Source organism: Vipera berus (genome assembly GCF_964194415.1).
Source record: "Vipera berus genome assembly, chromosome: 3".
NCBI lineage: Eukaryota > Metazoa > Chordata > Lepidosauria > Squamata > Viperidae > Vipera > Vipera berus.
In genome coordinates, this window is record NC_138204.1 from 99,004,974 (window position 1) to 99,022,762 (window position 17,789).

At 33.8% G+C, this 17,789-nt stretch overlaps 1 protein-coding gene across 1 annotated transcript in view; it reads right to left on the minus strand.

The window, feature by feature from the left end:
• Nucleotides 1-258: 258 nt before the first annotated feature.
• CDC73 (cell division cycle 73) overlaps nucleotides 259-17,789 on the minus strand; it is a 131,208-nt gene continuing 113,677 nt past the window's right edge. Inside the window, exons 11-17 of the mRNA XM_081325899.1 lie at nucleotides 16,223-16,280; nucleotides 12,662-12,697; nucleotides 12,353-12,440; nucleotides 9,410-9,571; nucleotides 8,100-8,200; nucleotides 3,532-3,673; nucleotides 259-1,897 (exon numbers count right to left, since the gene is read on the minus strand). Of these exons, the coding sequence (XP_081182025.1) occupies nucleotides 1,861-1,897; nucleotides 3,532-3,673; nucleotides 8,100-8,200; nucleotides 9,410-9,571; nucleotides 12,353-12,440; nucleotides 12,662-12,697; nucleotides 16,223-16,280 (624 nt within the window). The 3' untranslated portion in view covers nucleotides 259-1,860. The remainder of the gene's footprint in view (nucleotides 1,898-3,531; nucleotides 3,674-8,099; nucleotides 8,201-9,409; nucleotides 9,572-12,352; nucleotides 12,441-12,661; nucleotides 12,698-16,222; nucleotides 16,281-17,789) is intronic.

Genomic DNA, 17,789 nt, shown 5'->3' on the forward strand with positions numbered 1-17,789 from the left:
TTATAGTTTTTTCCACATTTGTATAAAATTTACCATGTACAAACAACTGCTTTTATTGTACTCCAAAATTTAAAGGCAAGAGCAATTTTAGTTGTTCATAGTGCTAAATGAAAGTGCTGGAAGATTGAATATTAAATTTGATTTCTGAAGCCCTTTTTTATTTTGAAGACATGTTGCATTCCTGTTTTAGTCCACCTAGCTGGTCATTTTCTTTCAAAAATACTATTACTGTGGATTCTCATAACAGAAAAGTCTTCCTGAAAAGCTGAAAACTTTTATTCTTGCCGTAACTACAATAAAATTGAAATCACAGTCTCATTGTACCAGAAATAAATATGAAAAGAATTCAAAGTATCCTAAAAATCATTAGGAGGAAATTTAAAAAGTTCACATTCCAATAGGAAATGTTACATGATAAACCATTTAGAGAATGATCTAAAACAAAACTAAAAAAGAATATATAGAATATTTTACTTTAGTCAGATGCTCAGCATAAAAACATGGTTCTGGATTCAACCCCACCCCGAACCCCAAATTATTTCATCCCCCCAAAAGAAAACAATTAGGTTAATTCTGTCTGTGCACTGGTATGCAGCATTCAGCAACTATATTATAAAATACAAACACAGAGAAATAACATCTCCTTGCTCTCTTGTGCTCCTTTCTTGATCAAGTAAAACATGTTCTTTGGTTACTGATTTTTTAATGGAAATGCTGAGCAGTCATTATTGTAACTGGTGAGAATCTACATTTTCCCAGCAATTGAGATATTACATTGAGCAGGATCCTGCCTTATAATCAGATTTACAAACTGAGAAGAAAAGTTCCTGCTGCATCTCCTTTTTACACCAATGCTAAGTCTGGAAAAAACATGTTGATAATGATTGGGTGTACAGTAAAATGTGCCAAATCTGGTTTTCATATAGTTAAAATAATGTAGTAATACCAATGGTAAAACTACATTTAACTTCTGGGATTAGAAGAATAGATTTTGCCAATTCTGATTTTTAAACATCCCAGTTGACTCAAATTTAATATATGTCAAGCAAGAACATCCAATGCCTTGAAGTTCTTTGAAGTACTGCATTTGTTGGAACCATGACAATATATTTGTGTATACAACATTTCATATATGCTTCAATATGGGTCATCATAAGAAGACACAATTTTAAAAGAAATATTTGCATGGAAAATGTTGCAATTCAAATGTATTCATAATGACTCTTTTTACAGTTTTGGTAAATTATCATCATAAGAAAAAAGTTTTCTTTTTCTCCCTTTTTTCAAAGACAGAAAGAATATACAATACATATACAGGTTGACAATCTGATTAAGCTAAAGCAATCTTCACTTAGCTCAGTTCCTAGAGTTCTTTAGACTAGAAGATAATACCAATCAAAACAAAATGTCTTTCACAAATGAAACAATAAATCAAAGAACCAAGAACTATGCTTAGAAGCGAAGTAGTTTAGAACATCCATCTCTATTTCTATATATACATACACACATAAGTTTATAACCTTCCATGAAAATCAACCTATATTCTATTGAACAAAAAAGTAATTGTAAAGTTTGCTAATTTAACAAAATGGGAAAGAAACAGCTGCTATCAAAATATACAATTTGAATTGCAGGCTAAAAGGCTTATGTTATTAAAAATAGTTGTAAGCAAAGTCCTTTGCTTGTTATAGAGAAGAAATGTTGGCCTTTCATTGTAATGTGGTGATCCAACAATGTCTTATAAAAGGTTGAATTATAACTTCTTCTTTATCTGTAATAATGTTCTTCACAAATGCTGACAGAGATTTTTTTTCCTTTCTGGATCACAATAGTTTTCAAAATGAAATGGCAGTCAAAAATTCAGAATCTCAAGTGGGATTTATGCTTGACCATATACCTGCAACACGAAGGGGAGAAAATCCATATTACCAGAGCTGGTATCTACAGAAATTTGCAAATTGAGGCACAAATTCTCAAAAGATAAAAATGATATATACAATTCAAAACACAACAATTCAATTAAAATGATAAAATCAAGAAAGTATATCCATTTGTGTGAGGAAAGAAGAATTATAATTACATTTAGGTATCATCCGTTCTGAAAACCAGATTGGTATAGTAATTAAGGCATTAGGCTAGAAGCCAAAAAGAGTGTAAATTCTAGTCCCTTCTTAGGCACAGAACCAGCTGGGTGACTGGTAACCTAGTACCAGTCACTTTATTTCAGCCCTAAGAGAAAGGCAAAGCGCTTCTGAAAAACCTTGCCAAGAAAATGGTAGGGATTTACCCAAGTCTCTGAGAATCAAAAATATATCAATCATTCTACTTGCTTCTTATGCTTCTTAGCATATTGTTTAGAAATATTTTGTTGAACGTTCTAAAACAGAAGACTTTTGTTTCCCAACAAATTTATTATTAATTTCTATTTAACTTAATAACTTTTATTATTTTTACTGGCAGTCTGAAACCATTGATAAAGAAGACAGATAAGATGAATTGTAATAGTAGTTTAACAGATCTATTTATTTAATAATATCTGTACAGTTCTTCAACCAAAAAATCTCAAAGCGACTATTAACCAAAAGGTCAATTGTAGTTCTTCAACCAAAGTGGTTGATAAACTAGAGTTCAACTACAATTACCTAGCACAAAAACAATGTTTCAATTTGTCATTTAAATGAAATTGCACATGGCTCTTTAGGAAGGGACGTCCAAAAAGTATTCTAGAATAGAAAATTCAATTTACAATCACCTTTCTGAGATCAAACTTAATGGCTAAACAAATTCATTAAAGAAGAGATACAGATAGGCTGGATTAAAATTATTTTTGGAAAAGGATGGGAAGCTAGTATTATGTTTTCCAAAACTAGTGAAACTTAGATAATGTACACTACTAAGAGTATAGTTCTTTTCATCAGGAAATTTGGTATATTAAGGGGAAAAAAACTGGCAGATTTTTGGATATAGATATATTTGGCATCTGGTATATGATGGACTATTTTTTAAAACAGAAGCTCAACATAATGCATGTGAAAGTAACCTGATAAAGCATGCACCATTCTAGAGCAGTTCTTATGCTATACTTTACTTATTAAATGTATACACATATAATGAATTAATTCATTGATGTTGCAATTAACATAAAAACATGGACTCAGGTAGAAAATAATATAATAAATTTTAAAGTGGAGTATTAGAAGTTACGAAACATTAAAAATATTGAAATTTCTTTATTACATTTATATGTCACCCATCTTACTCTGCAAAATGACTCTGGGGGGGTTAATATATAAAATATATCATAATTTATATAATTTAAATTTATATAGGATTCCAAAATCCAGTGTGCCATTTTTATTTATAAGATGTATAAAGTCACTTGACTCCATTATGAATCTGGGTTGCAATAAAACACAGCTCTTGTATACAGTTTATAAAGATTTTTCTTATAAAATGAAAAATCTGTATAGTGATTTTTAACCTTTAGATAACAATACAGTTGTTATCTTTCCCTTCCAAATGGATACTTACCTGTCCAATGTTTCCCAGAAACGCAGGAACACTGGTCTGTCCAAGTGCCGTTTATGATAACTGAGTTCTAAAACTGTTACATCCCATTTCTGGACATTTGGATCTAGACGAACTTCATCATACTTAAGATGAAAGGCTTTAACTACATAAAATGAGAGAGAAGGCAGAAAAATGAACCAATAATTTCCCAAATCCAAATACACTTTGAAGAATTATGACAGGGAAAATATAACTTAGGGGAAAGAATATTGTCTAAGTTACATCACTTGAGACTGCAATCACGTTTGAATAGAAGTTCCATTTATGTAACAAGGAAATTTCTGGCTATCTCAATATTTGTGAGGGTAGAAATATCCTCCACTTCCATTTCACTTGAATCTAGCTAGTTCATTACAGCCCACAGAGAACTAGCTTTTCACACAAATGAACTCCTGACACATTATGAATCTGTCTGTAGCTCCATATATTGTTCTAAAAGCCAACATGATGTAATGGATGCCACAGAGGAACAACAGTGGAGATATCTAGGTTCAAATTCAAACATACCTTAAGCTTTCTGGTCAAGCCATTAATTTCTGATAAAATTTGTCTGTAACAGATTAAAAATAAAACAAAAGGCCCCTCTAGGGATTTCAACTCTCTGTGAACTAGTCCACCTCCAATTCCTACATTTGGGTTTTGAGAATTCTGTGTTTGCTTTTTACAGGATTATTCATTGTGACTTATTTTTATTTCATCTTTTCATAGAGCAGTATTCCTTTGTTTTTTGGGCTGTCTTTTATCACAGCATTTGTTACAGGAAGTTGAGATTCTGACCTGAAGTAGAAGTTACATAACATCCCTTGCCCAACTGGGGACATTTTAGTCAATCAAATTCTGAACAGTTTTATTAACTGATGAATCAAACATATTCAAAAGTTGTGCTCCTCTGCTGCTTCCAAACATGATTCTTCCTCTATATCCTTTAGATTTATGTTATAAATCAAAATGTTTATTAAATCAATATTAAATATTAAATCCTATAGAAAATCATCCCAAAACAGTATCGTGTAATTTCTACTTCTTCATTAATTATCTATTACATGATCAATTCCTATGTTTCCCTTGGTAGTTAAGCTGTCCAAATAAGAGCAGGAGGAGCAAGGCTCAATCCTTCCTCAGCTATGCAAATTTACTAATTGACTTTGAGCTAGTCATTTTCTCAGCCCAACTTGCTTCATAGGATTGCTCTGATGAAAATTTGGGGACACATGCTATGAATGTAGCCTTAAGCATCTGGCAGAATATAAATCTAAGATTTTTTTTAAAAAACCTAACACTAATATGCATCAACAGTATATAGACTCATAATTTATATGGCTATTTTTCACATTCTCATATAACCAATGAAGGAAAAATGCTGGTACAGAAAACAATATCAGACAGGAAATATATGAATATTTGAATACTATGGTTATAAGCCAAAGGAGAAGGAAGAAATAACCAAAGATCCTTCCAGTAATGGGAGTGTTCTGAGTAGAATTGTGCTTAGAGAGCTCCGACAACGGATATCCAAACACTGGTTCCAATCCACATTTTTGAGATGGATCCTATCCACATGGAAAAATATATTAAATCGCAAGATTCACTATAATATATTACCTGTGAACTGAATATTAAAATCATCATGGCAAAATATTTGATTATACAGTATATACTGTATACACATACACAAACACATACATATGTAATACCTGGGAACATAACATCTGGTAGCAGGTATAGGAAAAGTGGATTTTCTTTCATTCAAAACTTCATAAATTAAGTATACCAACTTTTATGTATTAGCAACATCCTTAGCATTTTTTAAAAAAGGTCTAATCTCATATTCTAGACAATTTTCCTTTAAAAAGGAAGTGTATTAACTATAGTTGAAGTATATTACCTTCATCTAAATGGAGAATGTATGCACTTAACAAATAAATCTATGAATACCAAGCAGAAGTTCTCAGTAGGGAAAATTTTGTGAATAAGAATCTGTCCACAAAAAGTGATCTTCAAGTTCAGCAGGCTTGCATTAACATGATTGCAACTAGACCTTTAAAATGGCATTCAAATAAAACATTTATGTTGGTTAAAATGTCAAAATATAAAAGTTTCCATTCCAAATGTTAACTTCCTCACAAACATCTGAGCTAATGGGATGAAATAAAGTATTTTTATAGGAGCACACAGTCCACAAATAGAGGAATTAAAGATCAAAAGCTGCAGACCTCTGGTCTAGGATAGGATTTTGGTTAGTATAAATGCTGATGTGAGATACTGCAGATGAAATCTAATCAAAGAGTTGTACAATACATTTAGACTTCTTGCATCTCCATTGTAATCTTTGTGAAAAGTCTTTAAAAGTAGATTTTCACAGTTAAGAATTTAATATTTATATTTAAATCATGTTTCCTGGGGTGAGTAGAAAATTGTATAGAACTAAGAAAGTTGTTGGTATTCAGGATGCCCTTTGATACTGAAGTTCAGTTTAAAATAACCCTGAGGAATAAAGCAGAAGGCAGGTACAAGGCAGAGACTTATTACAAGGTAGGTCTATTTATTATAATTAATAATAATGTCAACTGTTGGGTTAAAAAATATAGATGAGCATTCACAGAAAACCTGAAGCATTAGCCTCAAGGTTAGATTTGATGATTATCTTATCACTGGTGTAGTGCTGGGGTTCTTCATGACTGCTCATGCACCTTTTCTATCTACTGTATAATTCTTTTGCAGTCTACAGTTGTGGGGGGGTGTGTGTCTTCTGTTCATCTCTTCTAGGGTATTCCAATAAAGCAAGTTATAGATCTCCACTGCTTTGGTTCATCTTTCAGGGGATTGCTTTTTTCAATGACTTCCTCTTCTTTTTTTCTTATTTTTTAAAGTTATCGGTCTAAAATAAGTTTTGTAATTTGATATAGGTAAACATGCTGTAAAACCGTTAGTCTTCATATTAGAAAGAAGCCGTTTACATTTGCTAACATTTGGTTTCATTTTTGAAGGTCAAGAGCTACATATTTCTAGCAGCAAACCTAAGAACTGGTTTGGAGATAATATATATATAAATCCCATTTATATATATACATATACATATACATATACATATACATATACACATACACATACACACACACACACACACACACACACACACACACACACACATATATATATATATATATATATATATATATATATATATATATATATGGATCTTTGGTTATTCGGGTTTTTCCCCGCGTAGAACTAAAGTTGTAGGCGCAACGTTTCGACGGAATCCCATCCGTCATCATCAGGCTGGTGGCTTTAGCTTCCTTCTTCTGGGAGAAGCATGTGGCTGTTTGTTCCTCTTTTTTAAACTGCCGTTTAAAAAAGAGGCAGTTTAAAAAAGAGGAACAAACAGCCACATGCTTCTCCCAGAAGAAGGAAGCTAAAGCCACCAGCCTGATGATGACGGATGGGATTCCGTCGAAACGTTGCGCCTACAACTTTAGTTCTACGCGGGGAAAAACCCGAATAACCAAAGATCCACATACAAATACCCGCGAAAACCTCAGAAAATATATATATATATATATATATATATATATATATATATATATATATATATATATATATATATATATATATATATATATATATATATATATATATATATATATATATATATATATATATATATATATATATATATATATATATATATAAATCCCATTTATATCCCGCCCTTCTCCGAAGACTCAGGGTGGCTTACAATCTAAAGCACAAATCAATGTGCTTAGTAATAGCCTTCATTCTATGTATATGCTTGCTTATTAGGGCTTTCCCCCCCCAAGCGGCATTATTACAAAGTCAGCTTATTGCTCCCAACAATCTGGGTCCTCATTTTACCTACCTCGGAAGGATGGAAGGCTGAGTCAACCTTGAGCCTGGTGGGATGTGAACCTGCACTAATTGCAGGCAGCTGGTGTTACTTAAGGAGGCATTAGCCCACTGCTTCACCAAGGCTCAAGGTAATGTAATAATTTACATTATTATCATTTCAACCTTCTCTGTTTTTCTGTTTTCTAAAAATGATTACTTGCTTTATGGTAAGCAGTGGGAGAACCCTACAGAAGTTACTTACATCTTAGTTCTTTTTTCAGTTCTTAGTTTGACTTATGAGTTCTCAATCTGACCGGTGTGATTAACAATTCTATTGCATTCAATAGCTAGGTTAAAATTCAAGTTCAGCCATAGAAGCTTCCCAGATGGCTCTGGGACAGTTAGTCTCTCTGAGCCCAATTTACCTCACAATGTTGTTGTTGTTTTGAAGGAGCATTATGTACATTTCTTTGCACTCACAGAAGAAAGGTACAATATAAACACAATAAATAAATTAATAGAAGCTGGACTGCAAGCTGGGTTTGCTAACTAAGTGAATATTTAATGAGACCCCAGCAGCTTTGACAGAACCACCAAACTTTAACATCAAGACATAATAAAAACAAGATAATTTATGAACAAATACACTGCATTTAATTACTTCAAAGTAAAAACCTTACTTTTTGCAAAAATATCAACAGGTGATCCATCAGGTAGTAACCATGGCCAGCCCTTGAATTGCCAGGCAGGACCTTGGACAAACACAGCTACAACACGATCCCTAAAATATAGATATAAAAAGAGAGAGAAGCCATCACATTTCAGTCACAAAAACTTCAGTAATGGGTTAATTTCATTGTGAGATACACAATGACAATATTCTATTCTAAGAGGAAGAACAAAGCTGTTATCCTAAAACATTAATATTTTTGTTCTTATTTCAAACATTATGTTCATGATTTAGTACACTTTTTCAAATATATCTTGGTTTTGTTAAATTTGAGAACATTAAAAATTAAACTACTAGCTCAAAACCTTCTTGGAAACTAACAAACAAAAAAAAACACCACAGGTAAACCCATAATCTTAATTCATACGATAAGGGAATTGTTTTCTTTTTTTGAAAATCACTTTGAGATATTTATGCTTGATGTAGGATAAAGATATTATAGGTAAACCATTATGAAAAGAAAGAATTGAATTTGGAGTAGAGAAATAATGAGCAGAAAACCTTTTCGGAACTACTGCAAAAATGCAATGCAACATATATTCTGTAATTTGGGGAAAGAGAATTCAACTTTCTTTTTGCCATTTAGCTCAGAATTGCAGCTGAAGGACAGGCTCTATTAACTCAAAGAAAGCCAACAAAATGTCACATACCTTCTAAATATCTATTTTTTTTCACATTTTAAAGCCAGGCTCTTATAAGCCTCAAGTTTAACTATGCAATTTTCTACCATGCTATGCTTTTTATTTAGCTATGTTCCCAGTTGATGTCCACAGAGGTTACAGGTATAAAAAAGCAGTATTATAGGAAGTCCTTCTTTCAACCATAATTGAGACTGGAAACTAAGTGGTGTCATTGTTAAGTGGATGCCGCCCAATTTTATGACTCTTTTTGGTCATTAAATGAATCATATAGTGATTAAGCAAATTTGGCTTCCCTCATTGACTTTGTTTGTCAGAAATGGTGATGACATGATCATGGGTCACTGACACAGTCATAAATATATGCTGTTTGCCAAATGCACAAATTTTGATCACGTGGCCACAGGGATGCTGTGTTGGTCATATATATATGAGGATTACAAATTATTTTTCAGCACCATCGAACTTTGAAGAAATTATGTGTGTAAGGAGGTAGCAGATGGTTCTGTATCAAAAGTAATATATTCAGGATAATGACTAAGAATATATTATTTATAACTATATTGATTTTAGATTTGATTGAGGAAGGCAACACCAATTGCAACAAAAGGCTCTCTCTTACCAGTCTTGAGGCATGAGTTTAAGAGGCTGATCAACCACACGATATGGCACTGTAACACTGACTGTAGTTCCACCAGGCTGCATTTGGTCTTTCCTTCTTTGTATTAAAGTTTCATTCTCTCGCTGACAGCCTTGCTTTTTCTTTTCATCAGATGGTACAAACCTTAAAAACAGAGGTGGTGAAAGAATTAATACTGTAGACTGGTATTGACTTTATATAGTCAAAGTAAAAACAGCCTACTTGTGGAAATAATTTGGAAGGTGGACTGTACTGGATTAGAAAAATGAGTTTGATTTTTTTAAAAAAAACAACCCTTGATCAGGGTTGAACAAATCAAGCAACGTCATTTGAATTATCTACAAGTAGATATGTTAAGTCTCCCGAAGCATAAACAATTAAGAAGCTAAACAGGTTGTCTTCGATATACGACCATTTGTTCAAAAAAGTAGCTTACAGTTGATCCTCAAACTTACAACCATTGCAGCATCTCCATGGTCGCACGATCATAATTTGGACTCTTGGCAATGGGTATGTATTTATGATGGTTTCAGGGTCCCGAGATCATGTGATGGCCATTTGCAACCTTCCTAGCCAGTTTCTGACAAGCAAACACTGTTTCGACTAAGGAAAAGGAAAGCTAGGCAGTCCAGCAATAATCACTGTTTTAGGCTGCTAATGTTAAAGTTCAGTTTAGCAGCAGATTCTGCTCAATGTTTCCCCCTGAAAAAATCAATCTCTAATGAGTAAGTATTAATTTATTTAAAAACATTCAACTTTAATATCATGCATGGTGGCCAGAATAGTGCTAATGGGTTGACTCTTTTCCAAAGTGGACATTTAATTGTTCACAAAATTTGTTTAAAGTTGGAAACTCAGACTAGAAGAGAATATCAACACTATAGTAGCAAAACACAGGCCTATTTACCTAAGAATATGGATTATGGAAATTGAAAGAGTATGATTCTACTAAGATCGTTATTAATATAAATATTAATTATGTGTGCTATAATGAAAAAGACAATACCCTACTGCCAAATCTTTACGCACACACACACACATACATATATGCAACAATGCTAATGATTAAACAAAAACACTATATTTAAACTATGAAATTTATTGCATTTGTTTGCTTTTGAGATTAATAAATAGCTTCTCCTTAGAGACAGTCAATACTGACATAATCTTAACTATTAATTTCTATCAGTTTAACTGAAGAAATTGAATTTATCAGTATAGGCTAATGTTCATGCTAATGCTAAAGTCAACCCATTAGTACTAGTCTGGTAAATTTTCCAAACAAATATAAAGCTAAAATAAGAAAATATCACATACTCTAGTCCAGGGCTTTTCAACCAGTGGTACGGGTACCACCTGTGGTACATTGGCACATGGTTGGTGGTATGTCACCATCCTAGAAAAGTGGTAGCGGGGGAGGGGAATGAGCTGAACTGGTGGCAGCACCACACAAGTCTAAGCAAGAGATGGCTGGAGGTGCAGGGCTGTCAGGGCTCAGTGGAAGCGCCAGGATCAGCGCCAGTCTCCAGCTGGAGCTCGGCGCTGATCCTGGTGCTTCTGACCCAGAAGAAGCGCCTATCAGCTGGAGTGTTGCAGCATCTCCAGGGTCTTGTGATTTACATTCAGATGCTTGGCAACTGATCCATATTTATGACGATCCCAGTGTCCCAGGGTCATGTGAAATGACCAAAACCTGCTGCAACCACCCAGCAGACGGGGGAAATAAAAACACCCCCCACCCCACCCCCACTGCCAATCCTCAACAGAAATGCTCACAACAATGAAAACCTTGGAGAGGAGGAAGAGCACCGCCGGGCAGGCAGGCAGGTGTCTTGCTCAGCTGTGGCTTGGGGGGGCACTTTTTTAGTGTCATTGTAACTTTGAACAGTCACTAAGCAAACTGTTGTAAGTCGAGGACTAACTGTACTTCATCACTTTTTTCCTTTTTTTTTTTGGTCATCAAGTTTTTGACACCTTGTTAGGTGACTGGTGGTACTCGGATGTTGCCATATCCTAAAAGTGGTACGATGGGTGAAAAGGTTGAAAAGCCCTGCTCTAGTCTGCCAAGCCTTTTCAATATGAAATATATAAAATGTATCAATTGAAATATGATGGTTCAAGGAAATATGAAGGTTCAAGGTTTTAATAGACTGGTATATGGCTAATAAAATCATGCTACTGAAATAGGGGGAAAAACTAAAATGCAGAAAGATCATTTTACTATATATTTATATTTAGGGAGCAAACATGCCATCATATATGAAGGAACCTCTCATCTGTTTTTTAAGACTTCCTTTTTTCCTAATCATCTTCAAGATATCTTAGTACTTCCTTGGCAATGTAACTGAAATTCTTCTGTGTGTAAATAATGGAGAGATAGCAACTGAGAGTTCAAAATTTTATTAATTTTGCTTTTGTAATTTATTTATACTGAAAAAAGTTGTGAATGTTTTTGGCACCAATCCACTCTCTCTCTTCTATTTCTGGTTGTTTGCTGAGTATGTAACATAAATGATTGTGATGGTAAAAACAAGGAGAGACAGTCCTGTAAGTAGCCAAGTGCCAAGCCATGAAAAAAACCTTTATCAATACTTTGATTTGTACCCAGAAGCATACTGGAAGCATACAATGAAGTTGATGGTGCAGTGGTAATGTATATACTGAAAAACTGACACCATTAACTGCCCACACCAGCAGAAGGTTCTGAATGTCCTTAAGGGAAACCCCATGTACAACAAGTTGCAATAATCTAAAATGGAGATTACAAGGGCATGAGTGACCATGAGCAAAGCCTCCAATCTAGGAATGCCACAAGTGATGCATAACCCAAAACTATACAAAAGCCATCCTAGTTAGGGCTGCATGTGCTTCATTTATACTTGAAAATAGACTTTTATCATGTAAATAAATCTTTTAGTGACTTACTTGAGATCCTGCAAAAGGTCTTTTGCATTAAGCATAGTAATTAATGAAGTGGTAGCTGCTGGAATAATGATAATTGGTGTTCGAGATCCTACAGAAAGATACATACACACACACACATATATATATATATATATATTTAAAGCAAATAAAATGCTATTTTCATCATTATCATAAACTTTTCAAGCTCTGGCTGAACAATTATACTAAAATGCTAATTAAAATGCTAATTAATAAATTTATGACAACATCCATAATACAAAATGTCAATTTGATAAGATAAAAACAGCTGTAAAATTGAAAACAACTCACCTTTTTTTTGATTTGGAGGAGGTCTTGCTTGAGAAACTATAGGAAAAAAAAGCACAGAATAGCTGTTTTAACTTTTGAATCACAATAGAATTAATGAAATTTCCCTAGAATCTATTTGTTAATTCTCTCTGCACTTTCAAGGCATATAATTCCAGTTTTTAATATTTCAAAGACAAAAGGGAACATGGGTGTGAAATGCCTTGGATATCTGAAGGTTTCAGTGTGGAAGATTTGCATGTAAATAACATATTATTAACAATAATAACAACAATATTGTACTGTTGGACTAACTAAATCACCTGAAAAGTTAGCAATCACCCTTTAATTTTTTTCCTGACATAACTATGTAAGAATATCCTAATCAACTATCAGTTTTGATTCTTGCATATCATTTGGCTAAAATTATTAACGGTGGATTAATGTAATAAAAGATATCTTAAGATGGGTTGGGGTTTCAGAGCTATAAGAACAGTACAAGTAGTTCTTAACTTACAACCATTCATTTAGCAACCACTTGAAAATACAATGGCACTGAAAAAAGTAACTTATGACTGGTACTTGCACTTGTGACATTTATGACACAATCATGTGGTCAAAATTCAGGTCATTGACAATGGGCATGTATTTACTATTGTTCCAGCATCCTGATGTCATTTGATCACCATCAGTGACTTTCCAGCTGGCTTCTGACCAAGCAAAGTCAATGGGGAAAGCCAGATTCACTTAATGATGTGATTCACTTAACAACTTCAGTGATTCACTAAACAACCATGGTAAAAAAGGCCGCAAAATTAGGCATAACTCACTTAACAAATGCCTTGCTTAGCAATGGAAATTCTGGTCCTAATTGTGATGTAAACCAAGGATTACCTGTGTCTTCTTTTGTATCAAAATGTTCAGGAAAACTAACAATCAAAAGCATTGTGTGTTAAGTGAACATTAAAAGAAAAGTTCTTGCTGAGTAAGCAGAGGCTACTTCAGATACATTAGGAAATATATAATACAATCACTTTTAAAGGAGTAAATTAAGTGAACAAATTAAGCAAACAAACTTGGAGTTTAGCAGCAAAATTTAAGGGGGAAAGTCCTATGAAAACCAATAGGGAATAAGGAAAACCTTTTTATTAGTTATGACTTAAGAAACAGATGTGAAGACTGACTGAATTCTGCAGACAAGACCTACTAGAAAACTGTAAACAATGGATTTAAAGGACAAAACGGAAGCTTGAGATTGACAGAAACATTACCAAGAAATATCTTTTTACTTTGAACAAATTTAGCACCAAGGACAAATAAACTGTAATCAAAAATGCTGAAGAAATTAATTGATTCTCTGGCTGAATCTTCATGTATTGCCTCTGATAGGCTGGATGATTGGAAGTGGGCAAATGTACTCTCAGTTTTCTAACCATATCTAATGAACCACGGTTTCATTAGATAAATTTCTTAGTAGTGGTAGTAGTAGAAGTAGTAGTATAAAATTTGATACATCTTAATTTAAGCAAAAACATTTGAGAAACTAAAGCATGGCATTTTGATTAGCAAGCTAATAAAGTACGGTTTTGATAAAATGACAATTAAGTGAATGCCCAGATTCATCAACAGTTTGACATCTCACAGGAGTGAAGTATCAAAAAGATGCCATAGGTTTCAGTCCTGGCCTCTTTATTTTTGCAGAGGTAGCACAATGTTAATTACATTTATGTTTGACCCAAACTGATGATAGGTGACTCTAGAAAATAAAAATAAAATCTAAATGACTGTAATAAGCTAGAAAAAATAGACTAAAAATAATGGGGATTGGCTGTTGGTCTTTCCAACAGAATGTAATTATTTAATTTGCTAAAAAAGATTTGTGATTGCATCACACTGACTTCAAGTACTTTGTTGTCTATACAACTCTATTAAAAATTTGTATTTTAAAATACCGTAATAGGGAATAGAAAAATGTAAAGAAAATATAAAGAAATTACTAAAGAAATGTAAGCTTTTTTTTTTAGAGAAAACCTGAGAGAAAGCACCAGGTGTTTTCTGGTACTTTGTTTCTTTATATCCTGCATTATGGAAAGTCAATCTTGATATGGACTTGCTTTTGTACTGATGAAGCCTATGCAAAGCTTTCAGTTATAATGTCTGAAATCACATCTGGCAGTGTGACCTCATGTGTGGCAGATATCCAGAAATTATCCAGATGTTATTTCAGCTCTTGCTAGTTCTAGTCAATTTCATATTGTTGCTTGTCAGTTCCAAGCACATTCTTATTCTCAACAGCCCTGGTGAGATAAGTATGACAGGCAGAATGACCTTTCTAAACACTGGCACACAATTGCAAAGATAACAAAACCAGTAAAGAATCCCAACATTATGCTACTTCAAATACATTAGCATTCTATTCTGAAATCAGTTTTAGAAGAAAGTTTAGCAACACAAGATAAATACTTTAGAATTGATGCATAAATATTTTTAGCGATGGCTATTTAACCAGTAGTTTTTCTTTATTACTTGGGGAAAATATCCTGCAAGTAACTTTTGCTTATAAAAGCTGAAGTGAGTGCTTTGTTTTTTGTTTTTTAATTGAGGCTGTGCCATTAAGATATTATGCAACTCATACAGAACTCTCCTATTTTATTTCATTTTTTAAACCTTCATATTACTTTTTAATAATCAACTAAAGGCATATTCCAGATAGTCATTATTCAGCCTTCGAAGTTCTTATATGATATTCATTATTAAAGTATATAATGTATTACATACATCAGGCACTATCTTCTGAAAGTACAGTGGGATCATATAAATATTTCCAGTACTAAAAGTTGACTAAGCTTTTTTCAGATATGATGACATCATATTTCTTGCTAGGTTAACATAGTTCTTCTCAAGATATGGTAGAGATCCCTAGTATTTTTGCATACTTTCCAGAGACTACTGTACATAGAAATGATTCAAAGTACCTGAAATTTACAGAATGCATACATTTCTGTAATTATTATATCATATTACCACATGTACAAGCAGAAATGTAGATGTATTCATTTGAATTTTATGGGTGAAAATCATAATTTAAAAGTTAAAGTAGTTTCCATAGCAAGTCAGAATAAATTTGAAGATGGATTTGCATTTCCAATATACTAGTTTTTTTAAAAAAAGTTTATCCTTCATACTATGATATATGAAATAATAAATCTACTGTCAATGCTGCAAATATTGACATGTTTTTGCACTGACAATATAAGAGACAGCCTTGTTTAAACTGCTTCGCTTTGAATCACAGAAGGGAGGGAAATGTCAAACGGCTATTTTGAGAAGATAAGAAATAGCCGCACACAGAAAGGAAAGTGAAACTTCATATGTAAAACTAATTGGATAATGTGATTAATGACGTGTAAATAAGGTGGGAATTGTGTATGGTACATAGGCTTAGGGGAGGAGATTTCAGATTCTGGCATCCCTCCATGAGTGCCGATGCTGCGTTTCATTATTAAGACTTTTTAGATAAAAAAAATGCCTGAATTTTGTTCGAACTGTCTCATTAATCGGAACCATGACATCTACTGCTTTTACCTGGCCTTGCCACAGGTTGCACTGCTGGGGTCTGAGTCTTTCGTGCTGAAGCTCCTTCCTGTATAGAAAGAGAAGACACACATATACATTAACAAGCTACTTGTCAAGAGCACAATATTAAAACAATTTTTTTAAAGCAAGATTTTTTTTCCAGCAACCTATTTATTGAATCTTTTTTTGAAAGCCAGAGAAAAAATATTTTTGTTTGGTAGAAGAGTTAACTAAAGAAATTCAAAAGCAGTGAAGATGATGAATGAAATACTGTACAGTACTACTCTTTTTAACTAGAGATGGATATCCACATCAGTCTATGAAATTTATTTATTTGTATTCCTCCTTTATTATTTTTATAAATAGCTCAAGGTGGCAAAAACATCCAACACACCTTCCTCCTCCTGTTTTCCCCACAACAACCCTGTGAGGTATGTTGGGGTGAGAGAGAGTGAATAGCCCAAAGTCACCCAGCTAATTTTCATGGCTAAGGCTATGAAATGCTTTTATTCTTAACTATTGCTAGAATTATTTTTGAAAAACCCATTACCCTCTTTAATTTTGGTATTAAAATTTTTAAGTACAGGATTGCCTCAAATCCACAAAGTGCATTAGCCAGGACAGTGTTTACTATCACAACTGCTAAGTGTTTAAGGTTTACCGTATTTTACGGCGTATAAGACTACTTTTTAACCCATGAAAATCTTCTCAAAAGTCAGGGGTCATCTTATACGCCGGGTGCTGAAAATTTAGGGACAGGGCTGGCTGGAAAACCTGGAGCGGATCTCCCAGTTGGTCTTTTTTTTTTTTTTAAAAAAAAATCCCATTTATATCCTGCCCTTCTCCGAAGACTCAGGGTGGCTTACAATTTAAAGCACAAATCAATGTGCTTAGCAATAGCCTTCATTCTGTGTATATGCCTGTTTATTAGGGCTTTCACCCCCCCCCCCAAGCAGCATTATTACAAAGTCAGCTTATTGCCCCCAACAATCTGGGTCCTCATTTTACCTATCTTGGAAGGATGGAAAGCTGAGTCAACCTTGAGCCTGGTGGGATGTGAACCTGCACTAATTGCAGGCAGCTGGTGTTACTTAAGGCTCTGCACAGGGAAAGCTTTAGAGTGAATTAGGAAAAGTGAAAAAGTGAATTAGGAAAATAGGGAACGGTTGCTGGAATTGGGTATGTGTAGTTTAACGAAGAGAAGGGTGAGGGGTGACATTATAATAGTGATCCAATATCTCAGGGGCTGCCACAAAGCAGAGGGAGCCAAGCTATTCTCCAAAGCACCTGAAAGCAGGACAAGAAGCAATGGATGGAAACTAGTCAAGGAGAGAAGCAACCTAGAACTAAGGAGAAACTTCCTGACAGTTAGAACAATTAACCAGTGGAACAACCTGCCTCCAGAAGTGGTGAATGCTCCAACACTGGAAGTTTTTAAGAAGAGACTGGACAGCCATTTGTCTGAAATGGTATAGGGTTTCCTCCCTTAGCAGGGGGTTGGACTAGATGACCACCAAGGTCCCCTCCAACTTATATTATTATTATTATTATTATTATTATTATTATTATTATTATT